The sequence below is a fragment of the Typha latifolia genome, chromosome 11 (genome assembly GCF_019914945.1).
Source record: "Typha latifolia isolate L0001 chromosome 11, TyphaL0001v2, whole genome shotgun sequence".
NCBI lineage: Eukaryota > Viridiplantae > Streptophyta > Magnoliopsida > Poales > Typhaceae > Typha > Typha latifolia.
Window position 1 is genome coordinate 10,538,812 of NC_133096.1, and position 17,719 is coordinate 10,556,530.

Consider the following 17,719-nt stretch of genomic DNA (forward strand, 5'->3'; position numbering starts at 1 on the left):
TATATAGTTCATACGAGAAGTCATACTGAGGAATGAGTAGGAGAGAAAAATCGATGAATCATACTGAAGAATGAGTAGGAGAGAAAAGTCGACGAAGAGAAAAGAGAACGGAGAAAGACCGCTCCTATAAGAGTGAAGAAAAATCCTATCCTCTTCTAACTATTTGAGCGACGAGAAAAAACAAAAAAGACGGAGATCGCCGGCGGAGAAAAAATCATCCTAACCCTAACCCTAGCAGAGTTAAAAGACGGCGATGCAAGTCTAAGTATAACCATGTGAAATTAAATGGAGAAATGAAGGAAGATGGAACTCTACGAAACACTGCAGGATGATTTGACCATTTTAGTCAACATTGGAATTTTTCCTCCAACTTTGCCGAAATTTGCTGTTGGAATCTTGCGAAGTCAGTCAGCACCTACCTCTATTTACTTTCTAAATACGGACTTGAAAATTAACGAGATCGAAAGAGTTAGTCATGCTACGACAATCGAAAAAAATAATGATATACAACTGCATGCATCTATGTAGCCGGCCGCATAGTTTGGATCTTGGAAGACTAAATAATTAGCCATGCAATGAAGTCTTATAAGGAACAAATTATTGAGCAACAACGACAAGAAGTCCATAACTTTATACAAAATTAAATTTGAATGAGAGTAAATTTATTTTCCTCAAAACTATAAAAAGAAAAGGGTAATCATGTCATAAGATAAGAGTGATAGAACTATCATTGGTGGTCCTTGGATATAGATAGATAACCAAAGAGGATATCCGACCACTTGCATGCATGAATCCAACTGCATGGAGAGGGAGATCACGTGGTAAATGCCCATTGGAAGCGGTGGAGAAGCTTCAAATTTGTGAGCCCAAGACTGCGGCTATAAAAATTTAAAAAAAAAACACTCATCGTGACGCATATCAACGCGTCTCACACGTTGAAATCTCTACAATTCTCTCTTCTTCTTTTGCTTCTTGGAGTGCACTTGCGGTTCGTCGTTGACATTTTTGATGCTCATGGAGAAGATAAGAGATAAGTGCTTGCGTTTTAATTCTATACTATTACAAGTCAAAGCTGGAGAAGGATTCTTATAAAGGAGGAGTTTGGAGAAAACGAATTATAGGAAAAGGAGCAGATCAAACGAGCTTTTGAGAAGAAGAAGAAGAAGAAGAGAGAGAGAGAGAGAGAGAGAGAGAGATGGAGAACGACGAGAGAATTGGCAACGAAGAGGACAAGGAGATCGGAAAGGTATTTCCTTTTATTTTTCCTTAATTTCAATTTGATCTCATTTTCGGATACTGTCGAAAACGTTGCTATTAATTAGGAGAAAGTATGGAACAATTTTTGTGGGGTATGTCTGAAATGATCACTTTCGTTAAATAGAGTTTGTTTTAAATTCTCTGGAGAATATTTTTTGATTACTACTCTTTTCCTTCGAGATCATCTTCCATACAAGAAGCAACTTTTTTTTTTTTTTTTTTGAGAGAGAGAGAGAGAGAGAGAGAGAGCATAAGGAGCAACTAAAATGTTCCATGATTAGGTATCTTCTTTACTAGTGATCATTGGAATTTCCAATCTCAAAGAATTGTCATCAAAATTAACCTTTGAGATCTTTGTGCTTATACTTAACAGGACAACAAGCTCCAGTCCACAAAAGTAGAGCTAGTAGAGATAAGAGAAGAAAACAAGAAACTGAAGGCAATTTTAGAACAAACAATAAAAGATTACAAGTCCCTCCAATCAAGATTTCTTGACATTGTTCAACAAAAACAAGCTAGGAAAAGTGTCGAACTCCCTCTCACTCATCGCGACGCCGACGAACTCGAACTAGTCTCACTAAGGCTTGGAACAAATGCAAGTGGGTACAAGAAAGAAGACCATAAACTGGGCCAATATGCAAAAGCTAAAGAGGAAGGCCTATCTCTTGGGCTAGATTGCAAAAACGACAGTACTTCTAGCACCGAACAAAGTTACCATATGTCAAGCTTGAAATCGGAAAATAACTTTGATGAGTGCTTGAAGGATGATCAAAAGGAGACATGGCCACCAAGCAAGGTGATGAAGAGCTTGAAAGGAGGAGATGATGAGAAGTCTCTCCAGCCTCCAGCTAAGAGAACTAGGGTTTCAGTTAGAGCAAGATGTGATACCCCAACGGTTAGTTTTCAAACAAAAAAATAAAAAATAAAAATAAACAACTCCAAATCTAAAACATGTAAGATTTTATTGATCTGCTGATCAAGGTGCAATTTATCCAGCAGATGAATGATGGGTGTCAATGGAGGAAATATGGGCAAAAAACCTCCAAAGGAAATCCATGTCCACGAGCATATTATCGATGCACAATTGCACCTGCATGTCCAGTTAGGAAACAGGTATATCTCAACACCAGATCCTCTACGTAGATACAGATATGATTGAAAAATAATATCCTAGTTAATATCCACATATCATTTAGACTCCTTTATATTTTTCATATGAATCTTTAATCTAATTTTCGTTTATATTTATTGATTGCCTATATCCATATCCGTAGTTATACTTAACCGATATACTTCTGGTTCATTTCCATTAATCAAGGCTATATAAGAAGGTATATACTGCTTTTCTTTTTTCGATTCACCCCTTTAACTAATACATACATAAATACATACTTTCTTCATTTTGTTAGGTGCAAAGGAGTCAAGAAGACCTGTCTATCTTGATCACCACCTACGAAGGGACTCACAACCATCCTCTTCCCCCGGCAGCCACCGCCATGGCGTCGACGACCTCCGCCGCCGCCTCCATGCTGACGTCCGGCTCATTGACGTCGAATCCAACAACAGCTAACAGCGCAACTACCCTCGCCGGACTGAGCTCGATGATCGATTCGAGAACACCTAGTATTTACTATTCACACAATAATTATAACAATCCATCACCCTACTCATCCCCTTCTCATCCAACTATCACATTAGATCTCACTTCACCATCACACACACCACCATCACACCCTTCACCCCAGTTCAATTTCTCGTCAAATACCACTCGACCACTAAACTCTTGGAACCATAGCAAGCCATCACAGTTGGGTCTTTTCGACCTGCAGTCTTATCTGCCAATGCCAATGGCTACTACTATAAGCCGTGTATCTTCCCCTCCGAGCCAGACTCCGATGACCGACGCGATCGGAAAGGCGATCACGTCGGACCCGAGTTTCCGATCGGCGTTGGCTGCTGCTATCAGTTCCTACGTTGGAGTTCAAGGTGCTACTGCAAGAGATCCGCAACAAAGCTTGGGGAGTTTGATGCTCCTGCGTCCTTTTGCATCCAAGTCCACGGTTGATGAATCCAAATACTTGTGTAGAAATTTGGAGCTTAACTAAGCGCAGTGGTCCTGCCCATGTGCATATATATCTATATCCATATATGCTCATCCATCACCATATATATATATATTGCGGGGGGGGGGGGGGGTCCATGTCATTGTGATATGTAAGCCTAAATATTCTTACCTTAATTTTGCTTATTTTTTACATTTAATTTGTATGTGTGTGTGTGTGTGTGATTAATGCATGCATGTGCAAGTGTGGCACTGCATCAAGATCTAGAGAGGGATATTACAATCAACAGTGTATATCATGGCCACCAATTTGTGAACTTATGAAGGATCTTAGACGTGGCATTTATTAATTACCACATTTAAAGCATCATTTAGTTCTACACAGTTCAAACACCATCACAAGTTGCACAAATTCTTTGTAATAATATTAGGGTTATTTTTTCGCAAATAGCGAACTACACTATTTTAACCGCAATATTCCAAGTTATTTGACTATATACATATAGAGATGGTTGTTTTACAAATATAACCATAATAGAGGAGCCAATTTTTGCAAATATCTAAAAGGAAGGATCTTTTCACAATAAATTTGCAATATAGGTAGTTATTTGTAAAATAAACCATAAGAATATAACTACAAGTAGATATTTTTCCGAATATGCCCTCCTTCCTACTCACGCTCAGTACACGTGCCTAGCGTGGCCAGTTTTCTCGTAACGTCCACGGTCCACGTCGAGAGGGAGACACATGGGCCTAGTGGGCTACCACGTGGCACGCCCTCCTCCACCACCTCCATCTCCACTAGTATCCGCTGCCATAGTTGGATGAAACCGAGAAGAGGAGGTAAGAGCTCGAACCCTCTAAAATTTCGCGATCTAATGATAGCTTGATGTGAATTGGATGATGTCTCACCCTCGATTGCTTTAGTTTTGGTAATCTATGCTAATCTTATGCGCTATTTCGTTCCAATGAGGAGCCTTTCTTTTATCTCTAGATGATACTTTGATGACTTTGTTGCTGTTGAGTTACTTTTTTACATACCGTAAGGTGTTTGATGTAATGCCGATGAAAGAGACTGTTCTGTTTAAATTTGCCAGACAGAGCTTTTGATCTTTTTCTTCCATGGTTAGTATGTAAGGGATTGTATGACTCAACCTAGCATCTTAGAGGTGATAAATGATTGAGTTGATTTATGAGTTGTAATCTTGACTGCTGATACGGTTGCGTGAGAATTCTCGCGAATTTTTCCTCTGCTTTCGGTCTTGTATTGTCATAGTGGATCTCGGCATTGCTCGTAATCTTGTTGTTTGGATAGCGAAACTTTGATTGTTCACAGTTATACCTCTGGTGTCTGGAAGATAGCAGTTGTCGATGAACTAACTCGTTGTTTCCTGAAATAGCTGAAGCTGAAATGACCTCGAAAATTCCAAATAATGATGCCTACTTTGAGGCTATAGAGTCAAAAAAGAAGTTGCCACTTCTTCTACAGGAGTCTTTGACTGCTGCATTTGCTCAGATTCCAGTTTCATCATTTCCTGATGTTCCCAGGGGCCAAGGTATTTCACTATTTCGTTTCATGCATTGTTTGTCTGTACTATGCTTTATATTCTTCATTCGGATCAGCTTCTAGGTTGTTAAGGGCGAACTGCTATTGTTCAGGTATTTTTTCAACGGCGCCATGTAGTGCTTGCGTTATGTGTTTGCTTGTTTGGAATGAGACTATACTATATAATAATTTTCTTCTTGAAGTCGAGTATTCTACCTGACAAGTTACAACACTCATCTTTCCCCTCTGTGCAGTTATTGAGATTCCGGGAGACACTTCTGTACTTGATGCTGTTCGTATCCTATCAGAAAACAACATAATGGCTGCTCCAGTTACAAATCCGGATGCTGAGACTCCTACTGATTTGAGAGGAAGGTATTTGGGAATTATTGATTATGCAGCCGTCATTCTCTGGGTATTGGAAAATGCAGAACTTGCTGCTGCTGCTCTTGCAGTAGGATCAGCAACTGCTGCAGGGGTTGGAACAGGTACTGTTGGTGCCCTTGGAGCAGTAGCTCTGGGAACAGCTAGTCCAGCCGTAGTAGCTGGTTTGACTGTTGCTGCAATTGGTGCAGCAGCGGCTGGTGGAATGGCTGCGGAAAGAGGTGTAGCTAAGGATGCTCCAGTTGCTGCTGATCATTTGGGAGTGGATTTCTACAAAGTCCTGCTTGAAGAAGAACCTTTCAAATCGACAACAGTATGCACCTTATTTGTACTTTTGTGGTTGCATGATTATCCCAGAGCTACAAAAAGCACGATAAGTGACCTTTGGAATGATTTTTTTTTTCTTTATCATTTTGTTTGTTCATGAAACTAGGTCTTCTATATTGTTCATAGGGCTAGTCCTTTGTTCTCCAACTTTTCCTTTTAGTTTCCAATGTTCAGTTATTTGGTTGTATGCAGATATTTTTGCACATAATATGTGCAATTTTTTAATCTGGATTACTCTTACATTGTTCGATTGCTTTTCCTTTCAAATACAAAGTTTGTTTAGTTACATTCTCTTCATTAATCTTCTGCTTAGGTTAAATCAATTGTTCAGACATATCGATGGGCTCCATTCCTTCCTGTTGTGCTCGACAGTTCAATGCTCACCGTGTTGCTGCTGCTCTCAAAGTACAGATTGAGAAATGTTCCAGTTGTTGAACCTGACAAGCCAGTTATTAGGAATTTTATTACCCAGACAGCTATTGTGCAAGGCCTCAGGCAATGCGAAGGAAGGGACTGGTTTGATTGCATTGCTGCGCTTCCTCTTTCAGACTTAGGACTTCCGTTTATGTCATATGATGAGGTTATTTCATCAGCTTTGCATCCTTTTTCTTGTATTATTCTCTAAAATTTTAAGTAAAAATATGCGGGATCTTTAAACTTTTCTAGTTAAACAACTATGTTGGTGTTTTACATCCTATCAGTATAGGTCTTGATTGGATAATTTTCATGGTTATACCTTTTCCTGAGAACATAATAAAGGACTTTACTGAAGGTCTCTCGTTTGTTAAATTGGTAGTCCATATTGGGGGATGCATATTGTCCTCCAATTTATCCAATGTCTCTAATTTTTTTTTTTATCTGCAAGAACCATGCCACTTATGTTTTTGGAAATATTCCTCTTTACTTCAGGAAGTAGCAGAAATTGTGTCATAGATGTGTATGTGTTAACCTGTTAATAGTTAATACATTATGGATGACAGGTACTGATGCCACTTCGATGTTTCCTTTTCAGGTTGTAAGCATCAACAGCGATGACTTGATCCTGGAAGCGTTCAAGCGGATGAGGGACAACCGGATCGGTGGCCTTCCAGTAATAGAGGGCCCAAAAAGAAAGCTTGTTGGTAATGTGAGCATACGCCATATCAGGTTCTTGTTGCTCAGGCCTGACCTGTTCTCAAATTTCAGGTATTGAACTTTCCAAGTGATTTGAGTTTCAGCAAGTGTTTGTCCAATCTTTGAGAACACCAAAATATTTTTTATTTTTATTTTGCTGGAATGTTTCATACCTGCCATACTAATCCGGCAACGTATAATTGGATTTAGTTAGTGATTTGTAACAGTGATAACTGAACTGTTTTGATTTTTCACGCAAATGACCCAAATAAAGTTGGTTCAACAGGCAGTTAACTGTTATGGATTTCATAAAGACCATAGGTTCATCTGTTCAAGATTCAGGAAATGGTAACAGTATGGCGGCACCTCCACCAACATGTGCACCTGATGCAACCCTAGGGAGCGTTATTGATAGCCTGGCATCCAACTCAGTTCACAGGATTTACGTAGTCGAGGGTGACGACTGTGAAGTCGTTGGCGTTGTGACACTCAGGGATGTCATCTCTTGCTTCATAAATGAGCCCCCAAATTATTTTGATAACTATCTCGGACTAGCAATGGAGATGCTCGATGGTGGGACGGCTAAAACCTGAGTGTTGCTTGCCAAAGTAGAGAGCATTTGTGTCACTTTCTGAATTTCTATGTTGACTGGCTTTTGATTGTGTATCTACTCTTGTGTTACAACATTTTGTTTGTTGTCGTTAAAAGTATTTTGTGCTTCACATACTTTGCTAAAGAGAGAGACATCAGAGAGTCAATTTGTCAATCAATTGTGGTCATTGTGGTGATATTTTATGATGCAATTTATGATGCTGGCTTAGCTTTTCTTAACTTGAATATTACATAAGCTCAGAAATTGGACATCTGTTTCTTATCTAAATTTGTCTCTCTCCTCGTATGAACATGGAGTTATTTCTTTTTCAGGTTTTTTTTGCATATATCCCCCCTACAGTTGATATTTCATATATATACCTCTCAAATTATATACATGTATATTTTTTAAAACTCTTATATATATATATATATATATATATTCTTTAGAGTTAATTTTTAAAGTTAACAAAAACTATTAAATTATTGAGATTTAAATTGGAAAGTAATCGAAAGGGATATTTATACAAATAACAGAGAGGTATGCATAACCATACAACTCTAGAAGTAAATAAGAAATTCTAAATATATAAGAGTAGTCAGTAGTGTAGGAAATGACTCAATTTTTATAGATATAAAAGCATGGCTGCAATTATATTTGAAGAGCCCTTGGTGGGCCCTCACTTGAGATAAGCCTCTCCTTCCATTGGCCCAATTCCGATCCTCTTTTCCCGAGTGCAATTGTTCACACGAAAGGCAGGGGAACAGAGCGAAGCAAATACCTCTGCGTTTAAATCCAACCTATAATCCCTCTTGCTCTTCGAGAAACAAGAGAGAGAGAGAGAGAGAGAGAGAGAGAGAGATCGATGGCGGCATCTACTATCTCCTCTACATTCTCCTCTTCCTCTCGCTTCTCTCGTCCCCATCTATCCTCCTCCCGAAGAAAGCCACTCAAGATTCTCGCCATGGCTCCTAAGAAAAAGGTACCATTTTTTGCCCCCCCTTTTCTCTAACCAAATTTGATCCTTATAACCAACCAAATTAGCTTAGGTGAATCGATACGACGATAACTGGAAGAAGCAATGGTTCGGCGCCGGCATCTTCACGGAGGGGAGCGAGGAGGTCACCGTCGACGTGATCAAGAAGCTGGAGAAGCGCAAGGTTCTAAGCGGAGTCGAGAAGGCGGGGCTCCTCTCCAAGGCGGAGGAGCTCGGTTTAACCCTATCCTCCATAGAAAAGCTTGGATTCTTCTCCAAGGCGGAGGAGCTCGGCCTCCTCAGCCTCCTCGAGAACGCCGCCACCGTTTCCCCCTCGGTTCTCGCCTCCGTCTCCCTCCCTCTCCTCGTCGCCGCGATCGCCGTCATCGTTATAATTCCCGACGACTCCACCGTCCTCGTGGCCGCCCAGGCCGTCCTCGCCGCCGCATTCGGGGTTGGGGCGGCGGGTCTTTTCGTTGGGTCCGTCGTGCTCGGCGGGTTGCAGGAATCGGAATGAGAGTACGCACTCTTTCCCTTCTCTTGTTATCTCTTTATGCTCGTATTTTAATTTAGGATTCCAAAATTTTCTTGTAAAATGTGGTTATGTTTGATGAATTCTTATTGCGAGTTTGATGCGATTACCTTATAACAAAATTTTCATTCAGTGAATAATCTTCTTTTAATGCAAGAAACCCCCATACTTCCCATAGGCATTTCTATTGTACAAGCTAAGCTATGACTATGTATGGCGGAGAGTCCTTTACTTAAATCTCCATTTCTTAATTAAGGCCTCCTGAAGTAACTATAATGGGGGAGATGCCCCCCACGCCCCCGGTCGGATTACTGGTTTTTAAAACTATTTAAATAATATATAAATATATTTAGATAATTTTAAAAATAAATAAAATATCTATAAAAGTAGTATAATTATATATATCTAGCAAAACAAATTTATTTATATAGATACATTTATAGTTATTTTTAAGTTATGTTATTTAATGTAAAAATAAATAAAAATATTGTTAACCAAGAGAAATATTTGAAAATAAGAATAAGAATAATTTTATCTTTTTATATTTAAATTGTTTAAATTTTAATGGTAGTTTATTTAAAGTAATTGATAGACATACAAGGAACTTTTAAGAGAATATATATATATATAATTTAAAAAATAATAGATAGGTTATAAACTACATATTTTAAAAAATTTAGTACTTAAATACTATTAGTATATAAATAGAATAATTAAAAAATTAAAATATAAGTATGTAATTTTGTAAAAATAATTGATCGGATCAGTTTACCAAAAATCAGTCGGGTTGCACGGTTCACTATTTCAACCACCAGATTAGTTAGTATTTGTCGCTTTTATCCGGACTAATAATAAAATCGAATAAGTTTGACGATCGATTTATCGGTTCAGTCCGATTTTGATAACTATATTTTAGATTTAAATTTTTTAACAAAATTTTCAAACAGATTATCAAGGATTATAGGTTACACTTAGATTGCTCAACTATTACTTTTAACGAATATTTTTAAATTTAACTTATAAATTGGTCAAGTATGATAAAAATATATAAAGATGTTAATTGAAACACAATCATAAGAGAAGAAAGTGATATAATTGAAAATAAAATGAAATTAGACTTATTCAGAGGTAAAATATAAATGTCTTTTCCTTTCCCTATGTCCTCTACCTAAAATAATTCCCCCCTGCAAGGCTGCAACCTTTCCAATATGCAGTACTACGTTAATACGATATATGCTAGTCATGTAAGAGAGGTAGTCAGCCAAAGCAGATTAGATCGTCGAGGACCAGGACAATACTGGCAAGTAGCATATCAAAAGGAATGCTTCAAAATAATAGCTAGCCCTCTATTTTAATAATTTGTTGTTTTAAAGTTTAAAGCTATTTATAATTCGATCCCCTTTTTTATCCATAATTTTCACGTAACATTCTAGGCTATTTGTTGCTAGGAATAGAATTTAATTGTTCTCATTTGAAATAAAATTCATCTGATCAGCTCGTTGTTTGGGAACAAAGTGGGAATTCATTTCATTATATATGTTGTCAATCGCCCAATCTGTGTATTTTTAAGACACAGGAGAGAGCTCGCATCGACAGCGTTGTAATAACATTTAAGGGCATCCCGGCCCCCTTCTTCAACGGTTTCTCACCGTCTACTTGAACTTGAACATGAGGATCGTTCCCAGAAGGCGTGGCGTGATGATCATCATAGATAAATAATAATTCACACAATATCAATTTTTTTTTTAAAAAAAATATATATATATATAAATACACGACATCATGACCAACAGCAACAATAAATCACGATGACTAGCACTCATATTCTCATACAATTTAATTTAATTTTATTTCGGATATAATATTTAGGTGCTTCTTTTTGCATTTTATTTTGTGTTAAAATGTTTATGGCACGCCGGCCTCTTTCAGTGGTTTCTCGTCTTCCACGTCCACGTCAAGATGACCATTGCCATCGGTGGTAGTCCTGGCACCGTCATACATAAATAATAAAAAAAAGCCACCCAATATGCTTAATCCCGCCATACTCCATATAATTAGAGCCGCCATCATTGGCATAACGATTGACACGCGGTACGTGAATATGGCCGTCAAAAGAGTGGAGAGTGCCCACACCGCGGCCTTGAGGGTATGCCTCCTCGGTGACTCCGCCGGAGTGTTCTCGAAGATGTGGAGGCAGTGATATAAGAGGAGGAGAATAACAAAAGAGCCTATCGTGAGCACCAGCGACCAAGGATTGTGGGGTGACACGTATACCACCACGCCTCCCACCCCGAGGAGCATGGTGCTCGACGCTAAGGTGCGCAGGCAGATGACTCCTCCATTGGAGTCGGAATCGTCGGCCTTCGTCTCGCTGCGGACGAGAGGGGTTTTTGCACAACTACTCTCCATTTTTCTTCCCCCCCCAACCCCGTCCCCGGAAATATGTATGCCCGCAAACGCTCCTCTTTATAGAATTTTTCTTTCGATTCAGCTTCGCAACTTCCGCGAAGTTTCCCGGCGGTGAATCTTCTTTTGTTTAATATGAACGGTAAGGACTTTGATTGTTTTGATTAATAACGACAAGGCAAAGACTTGCCTCCTTGCACGACAGGCAACTAGTTGTATCTTCCTGACGTGTTCATTGTATTTGTCATATATATTGCTTTCATGACTCATCCCTAACACTGATATTTGCGTTCGTTGAAATTATCTTTTCCCATAGCCTAATCTATTGACTTTGTGCAACGCGGATCATGACTTAGTCTTGTTCTCATCTCTTGATTGAGAAGATCAACAGTCTCTCTAATATATTTTATATATATGTTTTTTTTATTAAAAATAAAAGGAGGAAAAAGAAGATAGAGAGAGAGAAAATGATGATCTCTCCCCTTATTTCGTGTTAGAAATGGAAAGATAAAAAGTCTCTTCCTCTCTTAAACTTTAATTTAATCGAATTTCATAGGTTTCAATTCGAACGTATGAGAAGAATAACATCTCCTCTCCTATTTCGTTCCATTCAAATCAGATGCAAAGAGAGGTGTAGGCTGTTTTAGTTGCTATCTCTCGAGGCAATAAGAGGCGGAGAGGATCGAGTGACGTTGAAGCTTTGGGTTACGAGAAAAAAGAGGCACGGTGGAAACTAACGTACGCTACCCCTTTCTATCTTTCTTTTGATTGCCTCGTGGGGAGCAGAGCAGCAGACATATATCTCCCAGAAATTATAAATGAAGTTTTTTCTGCGGTTTGACAATATTTATAAACGAAAGGAGAAGGTTCCGGAAAGCAAGCCATATCTCTGACTCTCGGATCTGCCCGCCCGTAGTTTTACTTTTTCCGAACGGACACACCTCTTCGTATTCCGCGTAGCGGTGCACTTTAGAATCTCGGATGGTAGGCGTAGAAGGATAACTAACTTTAAACTCTCTCTCTCTCTCTCTGATTGCGTTGCGTTGTGGGTAAGGAAGAAAAATAAGGATAGAAATTTGGTGAGAGGAAGAATAAAAGTGGGACCATTCTCTATTTAATCTATCACTAGTTAGATTATTTGTATGTTTATTCTGAAAAAGGAGTGGTGGGTAGACCAAATTCAGATTATCACTATCCTTGTTTTAATATTTTATTAATAAAAATAAGAATAAACTATGATGATTATAGGATAAAAGGAACACTTATTCACTATCTTATCTCAGAAGTGTATCGTTTGAATGCAATTAATTACAAGGTCGAAGGACGGATCATAGCTTACGTAACCCCTTAAACTGGGAGACAAACAGCCCCTGGTTTATTAAATTATGCCCGTCCATCTAATTGATATCTTTTAGAGAAGTTGAACATATGATAGATCTATTATACGCAGATAGTTTTTCCAACGATCATTCGCCTTCCAAGTCACTATCATAACTCTGTAACTATTTAATAAGAACTAAAGCGCAGAATATCTCAAGAAAACACTAGTTGAAAGCCATCAAATAATTTTATTACTTAATAAATTTCAGCAGTCCAGAATCAGCAATTAATTTCACGCAGCTAAACGAAAAGGAAAACCGTTCGACTAAGGGAGATTAACAAACTGCTCACTCGTAGTTAAATAGAAGTCATTCTTGTGCAACGGCCAATGAGCAGGGCCCCTATAGAAAAGTGTTATCATACCCAAGACATGGGAAACATTAACTTACAACAAGAATATAGAATGAGGAATTTAAAGGCATCAACTCCAGTATAGCAGGTTCTGCAATACTTATCGGCAACAAACAATTTAAAATTCAAGAAAAAGAGAGCAAATCCAGAGAGACCCTACACAAATTGACCAGCTCACGGCGGTTGATATCTCACATACTGGTTCTTTTTATAGTTAAGCGAATAGCGTAAATTACACTGCAAAAATCATTTGACATTCCAGACTTGGGAGAATGATTGTAGGTAGTACTGCTTGCTCTTTTACTCTTTCTTCAGAATAACAGTAATACTGCTCATTATTGTCAACTCCTCAATGCAGTTGAGCCACAGGATGATCTTCTCAAACTAGAGTGACATGGGGTAGCAGCAGCAGAAGAAGAAACCCCATATAAAAGAATGATGTCGATGATGTCTCTCCAGTTTTAGAACAAATCTACAGAACAGACACTGGAACAGACTAGCATTGCTACCAACCAGCTTAAAGGATATTAAGTTTACAAAAAGTAGTCAGGAGTCTTGCGCGTAGTATCTGGCTCAATCTGACGTGGTGCTGGGTCAAACTGAAGGAAATTCTGAGACATGTTCTCCCCAATCTCTAGTATTGCAGCCATGTTGCCACAACGGTAACAGTAGTTTGGTGCACTAAATACTGTGACAACATTCTTATCCTGCAGCCATGCAGAAGAATCTGGATGATAAAATATCTGATAAATAATATAAATGAATAATCTATGGTTGAATAACATCATCCAGTGAAATAGCCTAAAAGAATTGATCATTCATAACGGCTATGTTGAATGAAATTTGGAAAGTCTCTACCCTTAAACAGAATCAATCAATTAGAGTGGTCGGCCACGTTAGTTTTCTTTTCTATATTATTGCATATCTAGGAGGTAAATCCAATCCACACATCTGATCAAGCTTCCTGAAGATGGACAACGATGGAGATGTGGAGACATCAATTTGGTCAAAACATTTGAGAAACACCAGAAACCAGAGTCAATGCTGCTTCACCCTTTTTCTATAATTTTCCCCTGAGCAACCTTATGTTTTTAGATGAGCTCATTCATTCACTGTTTACTGACAATAGTTATCATTTTATTAACCTGTTTCTGCTGCTAGAAGTGCAAAACTAGTGCCTGTGTTTTGGGCATAACATCTTAAGTTGAAAATTATACTAGTCCTGATGGAAGATAAATTGAAATTTGAGCAAGGATAGTAGCTAGGAGCTCACCTGACACCAATTGTAACCTTCCATGACAAGTTGGTGGGCTCTGGCAACAAGTGTAAGCCCATTGGTGTGATTGAATTGTTGAGCAATGTCCTGTCCAAATGTGTATCCTGCTCCCCTTGGTGATATTCCCCAGCCACATCTATCATCAGGATCAGACCATAGAAGATCACACATGGGTCCTTCATGGGGTACCTATGTTGCACAAAAGAGCACAAGTAGATACACAAGTTTATGGTAAGATGGTATGCATGTATATATGTTTGAGGGTTTTTCCTAATTCCTTAATCATGGTGATAGAGCAACAAATGGAAACTATATTAAGACTGATAACGCAAATTACAAATTAATAAATACTAGTGTTCAAGCAATGTAAAGGAAGAATGTCATAGCAGTTATGCAAAAGATTGGAAAACTTCATTAACAAACAAAAATCTTCAGCTCAACTGTCTTACTGAGATATTTCCTTAAATGCTTAAACCACCTCAGTTTAGTTTCAGTCCATCATTATACAACACATCTTAGCCGATTAAATGGTGTAATATAAATGAAAACACAAAGAACATTTCTTGCAAATACGCTCCACTTTTACGAACAAGTCTAACAGCAAATCAAGGTCATGAGGAAGCCAGCATCGAATAATGATGGATGGTATCCTATAGGAAAAATGGACAAGCTTTGATTACAGCTTATACTAATTTCACCCAGTGTAAACCAAGATGGTACTTTTTCTTCCCTATATTGCCATCGCAGAAAAACTCACATGCAGAGAAAATTAAAGTCCTCCCAACACAACAATTCAACCTTTCATTTTTTAGAGGCCTTTTCCGCTGCTATTAAATGTAAAAAGTACTTTCTGTATACCTCTCTCTGCTACTCCTCGCAAATAATCCGTAGACCATATAGGACAATCCAGAAATTAGTATGTATGACAAGGCAAGAACAACAAGGGACAGCTTTAAATATTAAACTCAGAGTGCTGATATGAGATATGGTATAGGAAAGAAAAAGATAAAAATAAAAACTGAATGAAACCATTCACTTCACCTCTCATGTTAATATAAATAATGGCAGAATTTATTGGCACAATAGAAGAAAAGGATAAGAGCATTTCAGTTTCCAAACATGTAGCTTTAAATGGAAACAGGATATGATAAAAGCTCTATAACTTTCAACTTATTTTCTGCTACACAAAATCTATGCAAAAACTTTTGATTTTTTATGAGGTAAAGCTAGACGAATTTTCTTGTTGATATAATAGCTATACCAATTTATCACAAACAATGATTGACTATTGAAATGTAAAAGTGTTCTGTCTAGTGGCACAGCCACCAAAAAGATGGATAATTGCATACCTCTTGTATACGATCAAGAGCACGAATGTTATCCAGTGTATCCAAGGATGGGGACAGACCACCATGCAAACAGAACACCTGTAATCAAGAAGACGTATAACAAGAATTTGATAAGAGCTAAACAAAACTGGTCCTAAGAATTGGAGGAGACCTACCTGATTCTCAATAAGAGCCGTCAGAGGTAGATAGTCAAATAGATCAGTAAAGTACTTCCAGACATTAGCATTTCCATATTTTCTTAAGCACTCATCATAGAAACCATACCTGAAAGCAAAAATCCATAAGTGGTGAGGAATCGTGCAAGTAACACATTACTTATACATGCAAAAGTAATGAAGCAAAATATCTTATAAATCTTATTATAAACTATAAAATCCTTAATAGTGCTGGGGCATATTCTGTCACTCATGCTTCAGAATTTGCTTCATGTTGTAAAGCACGTAGCTCTGAAGTAAGACATATATGATAGTAGGAGTGAAGGAATAAAGAACACTTACACTTGCGTTATTTGCCTGCTCTCATGATTCCCTCTAAGAATCGTAATTCTGTCTCTGTATCGAACTTTCAGGGCCACTAAGAGCGTGACTGTCTCCACCGAATAATAACCACGATCTGTATCATAATATATAACAATCAGTTTACGGAGGTAAATGTTAAAAAGATTAAGAAAGTCCAAAAATTTCAATTAATGAGATGTAAACACTTACGAAATTTGTGGAATTAAACTAGCATAAACTACAATCCACACCCAAAAATAAAAAAGAGTCCATCGATAGTGCGAAATAGAACCGAATATAGTAAAAGATCATAAATCCCCTTTTAAAGGCATCAATCTCCACCGGTGTACTGACCTACGTAATCCCCCATGAAGAGGTAATTGGTATCAGGCGCGTCTCCCCCAATCTTGAATAGCTCGATGAGATCGTGGAATTGGCCATGGATATCCCCGCAAACCGTAACAGGGCACTTCACAGGCTGCACGTTCCATTCCTCCATTAGGATCGCCTTCGCCTGCTCACAGAGCGTCTTCACCTCCGCCTCCGGAAGAAACTTGCATTCTCTTAGATGCTCGATCTGGCGATCCAGATCCGCGTGCAACGGCATCGCCTCCCTCTACAGCGACGACCCGATCGGGCTGACGAACTCGGCCGAATATCAAATCGAACGGCTCCGGCGAGGCGTTCTTAGAAGCATCGACGCATCTCGAGACGAAATTAGGGTTAGGATGAGGAAGAGAGGAGGAGAAGACGGAGGAGGAAACGCGAGAGCTGATCCCAAAGTCGCCTTTCCTGCTCGTTCTTCCCCACTCTTTTTTAATTTCTTTTATTTTTGGTGGACTGCGTCCGGGAAAATTAAAAAGAGGAAGAGGAATTGTAGACCCAATCGGGACCGTCAAAGTGACGACTTAGTGTAATCAGACGGTGGTACGGCTTTAATGGACGATTTACGCGGTGTGGTGCTTCGCGGATGTGATGAAAAAGTTGTTGCTCTTCGAAGGCTATGGAGGCCCATCAGGGTCGTCGGCCCATTTGGTAAACAAGCCTACGTTTTATGATAATTAAGTGGATTATTAATGACCCATGAAAGCTGAAAGTAAGTATCACGCAACCATTATCACTTTATTTTATGATCTTTTCTATGAGGCCATATAACTAACTCCATTTCGTTTTATGACTTAGGAATATTCTTGACTAAGATGCTAATAATCTTCGATGTTTGAGGAATCTACATTTAGATCTCACCTCACCATTTGCTGTCCAATAAGGGATAGCGATTTCTACTGGGAGTTTTTGACCAAACTATCTCGCATATTTAAAAATTATTCTACTTATTACTAGCTCAGCTTTAGGTGAGGAGTTACTATATGATGCAATAATTTCTTAAGTCAGATTTATTAAATTACCTTCGTCTCTTAGAAAGGGAGTGCATTTTGGCGTTTACGATGTTCTTTCTTATAGACAAAAATATTTTTTTGAGAAAGCAATATTATAAATCGAGTCTCTAAACTGGGCCCAAGTATTAATTTCGTATTATTGGGAATTACTTGTAAATAAAGAAGACATGTTCTTGAGAGATAGACTTGATGGTGATACAACTATAAAACGTAGGAGTCAAAATGCATATGAAGAGCTTTTGCCGGTTTGGAAGAGTCGATTTAGAAAGAAAAC

At 38.4% G+C, this 17,719-nt stretch overlaps 4 protein-coding genes across 11 annotated transcripts; 3 read left to right on the top strand and 1 right to left on the bottom strand.

The window, feature by feature from the left end:
* The first annotated feature begins 1,053 nt into the window (after positions 1-1,053).
* LOC140797326 (WRKY transcription factor 72A-like) lies at positions 1,054-3,415 on the top strand. Its single transcript, XM_073150682.1, has 4 exons — positions 1,054-1,246; positions 1,631-2,152; positions 2,257-2,370; positions 2,667-3,415. Exons 1-4 carry the CDS (start codon positions 1,196-1,198, stop codon positions 3,360-3,362), a joined length of 1,383 nt encoding a protein of 460 aa, XP_073006783.1. The 5' UTR covers positions 1,054-1,195; the 3' UTR covers positions 3,363-3,415.
* Positions 3,416-3,995: 580 nt separating this feature from the next.
* On the top strand, positions 3,996-7,520 carry LOC140797245 (SNF1-related protein kinase regulatory subunit gamma-1-like). 8 transcript variants are annotated; one of them, XM_073150540.1, is made up of 7 exons: positions 4,038-4,162; positions 4,720-4,875; positions 5,120-5,353; positions 5,441-5,562; positions 5,890-6,156; positions 6,589-6,761; positions 6,964-7,520. In XM_073150540.1, the coding sequence occupies exons 1-7, from the start codon at positions 4,144-4,146 to the stop codon at positions 7,280-7,282; spliced, it is 1,290 nt and encodes a 429-aa protein (XP_073006641.1). In that variant the 5' UTR covers positions 4,038-4,143; the 3' UTR covers positions 7,283-7,520. The 8 variants fall into 8 exon arrangements, with proteins under 8 accessions (XP_073006638.1, XP_073006646.1, XP_073006641.1 ...); XM_073150541.1 differs by having other exon boundaries at positions 4,042-4,162; positions 6,976-7,520; XM_073150542.1 differs by having other exon boundaries at positions 4,146-4,251.
* Positions 7,521-8,032: 512 nt separating this feature from the next.
* On the top strand, positions 8,033-8,921 carry LOC140797868 (uncharacterized). Its single transcript, XM_073151553.1, has 2 exons — positions 8,033-8,263; positions 8,331-8,921. Exons 1-2 carry the CDS (start codon positions 8,147-8,149, stop codon positions 8,772-8,774), a joined length of 561 nt encoding a protein of 186 aa, XP_073007654.1. The 5' UTR covers positions 8,033-8,146; the 3' UTR covers positions 8,775-8,921.
* A 4,105-nt stretch (positions 8,922-13,026) lies between these two features.
* Positions 13,027-16,956, bottom strand: LOC140797879 (serine/threonine-protein phosphatase PP2A-1 catalytic subunit). Its single transcript, XM_073151567.1, has 6 exons — positions 16,403-16,956; positions 16,049-16,163; positions 15,707-15,815; positions 15,552-15,629; positions 14,200-14,391; positions 13,027-13,633 (listed from the first exon to the last, which is right to left on the bottom strand). The coding sequence occupies exons 1-6, from the start codon at positions 16,653-16,655 to the stop codon at positions 13,460-13,462; spliced, it is 921 nt and encodes a 306-aa protein (XP_073007668.1). The 5' UTR covers positions 16,656-16,956; the 3' UTR covers positions 13,027-13,459.
* Positions 16,957-17,719: the final 763 nt, after the last annotated feature.

What these genes read in the sequence shown, in the direction of transcription:
- LOC140797326 (XM_073150682.1), top strand. Translation starts at nt 1,196, where the DNA reads ATGGAGAACGACGAGAGAATTGGCAACGAAGAGGACAAGGAGATCGGA. An exon ending in AGGACAAGGAGATCGGAAAG is followed by an intron (nt 1,247 to 1,630) that starts GTATTTCCTTTT and finishes TATACTTAACAG; the next exon opens with GACAACAAGCTCCAGTCCAC. An exon ending in CATGTCCAGTTAGGAAACAG is followed by an intron (nt 2,371 to 2,666) that starts GTATATCTCAAC and finishes TCATTTTGTTAG; the next exon opens with GTGCAAAGGAGTCAAGAAGA.
- LOC140797879 (XM_073151567.1), bottom strand. Translation starts at nt 16,655, where the DNA reads ATGCCGTTGCACGCGGATCTGGATCGCCAGATCGAGCATCTAAGAGAA. An exon ending in CTCTTGATCGTATACAAGAG is followed by an intron (nt 14,392 to 15,551) that starts GTATGCAATTAT and finishes TGTGCAACATAG; the next exon opens with GTACCCCATGAAGGACCCAT. An exon ending in AAGGTTACAATTGGTGTCAG is followed by an intron (nt 13,634 to 14,199) that starts GTGAGCTCCTAG and finishes GCATGGCTGCAG; the next exon opens with GATAAGAATGTTGTCACAGT.
- LOC140797245 (XM_073150545.1), top strand. An exon ending in CGTTTATGTCATATGATGAG is followed by an intron (nt 6,157 to 6,588) that starts GTTATTTCATCA and finishes TTTCCTTTTCAG; the next exon opens with GTTGTAAGCATCAACAGCGA. An exon ending in GACCTGTTCTCAAATTTCAG is followed by an intron (nt 6,762 to 6,963) that starts GTATTGAACTTT and finishes ACCCAAATAAAG; the next exon opens with TTGGTTCAACAGGCAGTTAA.
- LOC140797868 (XM_073151553.1), top strand. Translation starts at nt 8,147, where the DNA reads ATGGCGGCATCTACTATCTCCTCTACATTCTCCTCTTCCTCTCGCTTC. An exon ending in CCATGGCTCCTAAGAAAAAG is followed by an intron (nt 8,264 to 8,330) that starts GTACCATTTTTT and finishes AAATTAGCTTAG; the next exon opens with GTGAATCGATACGACGATAA.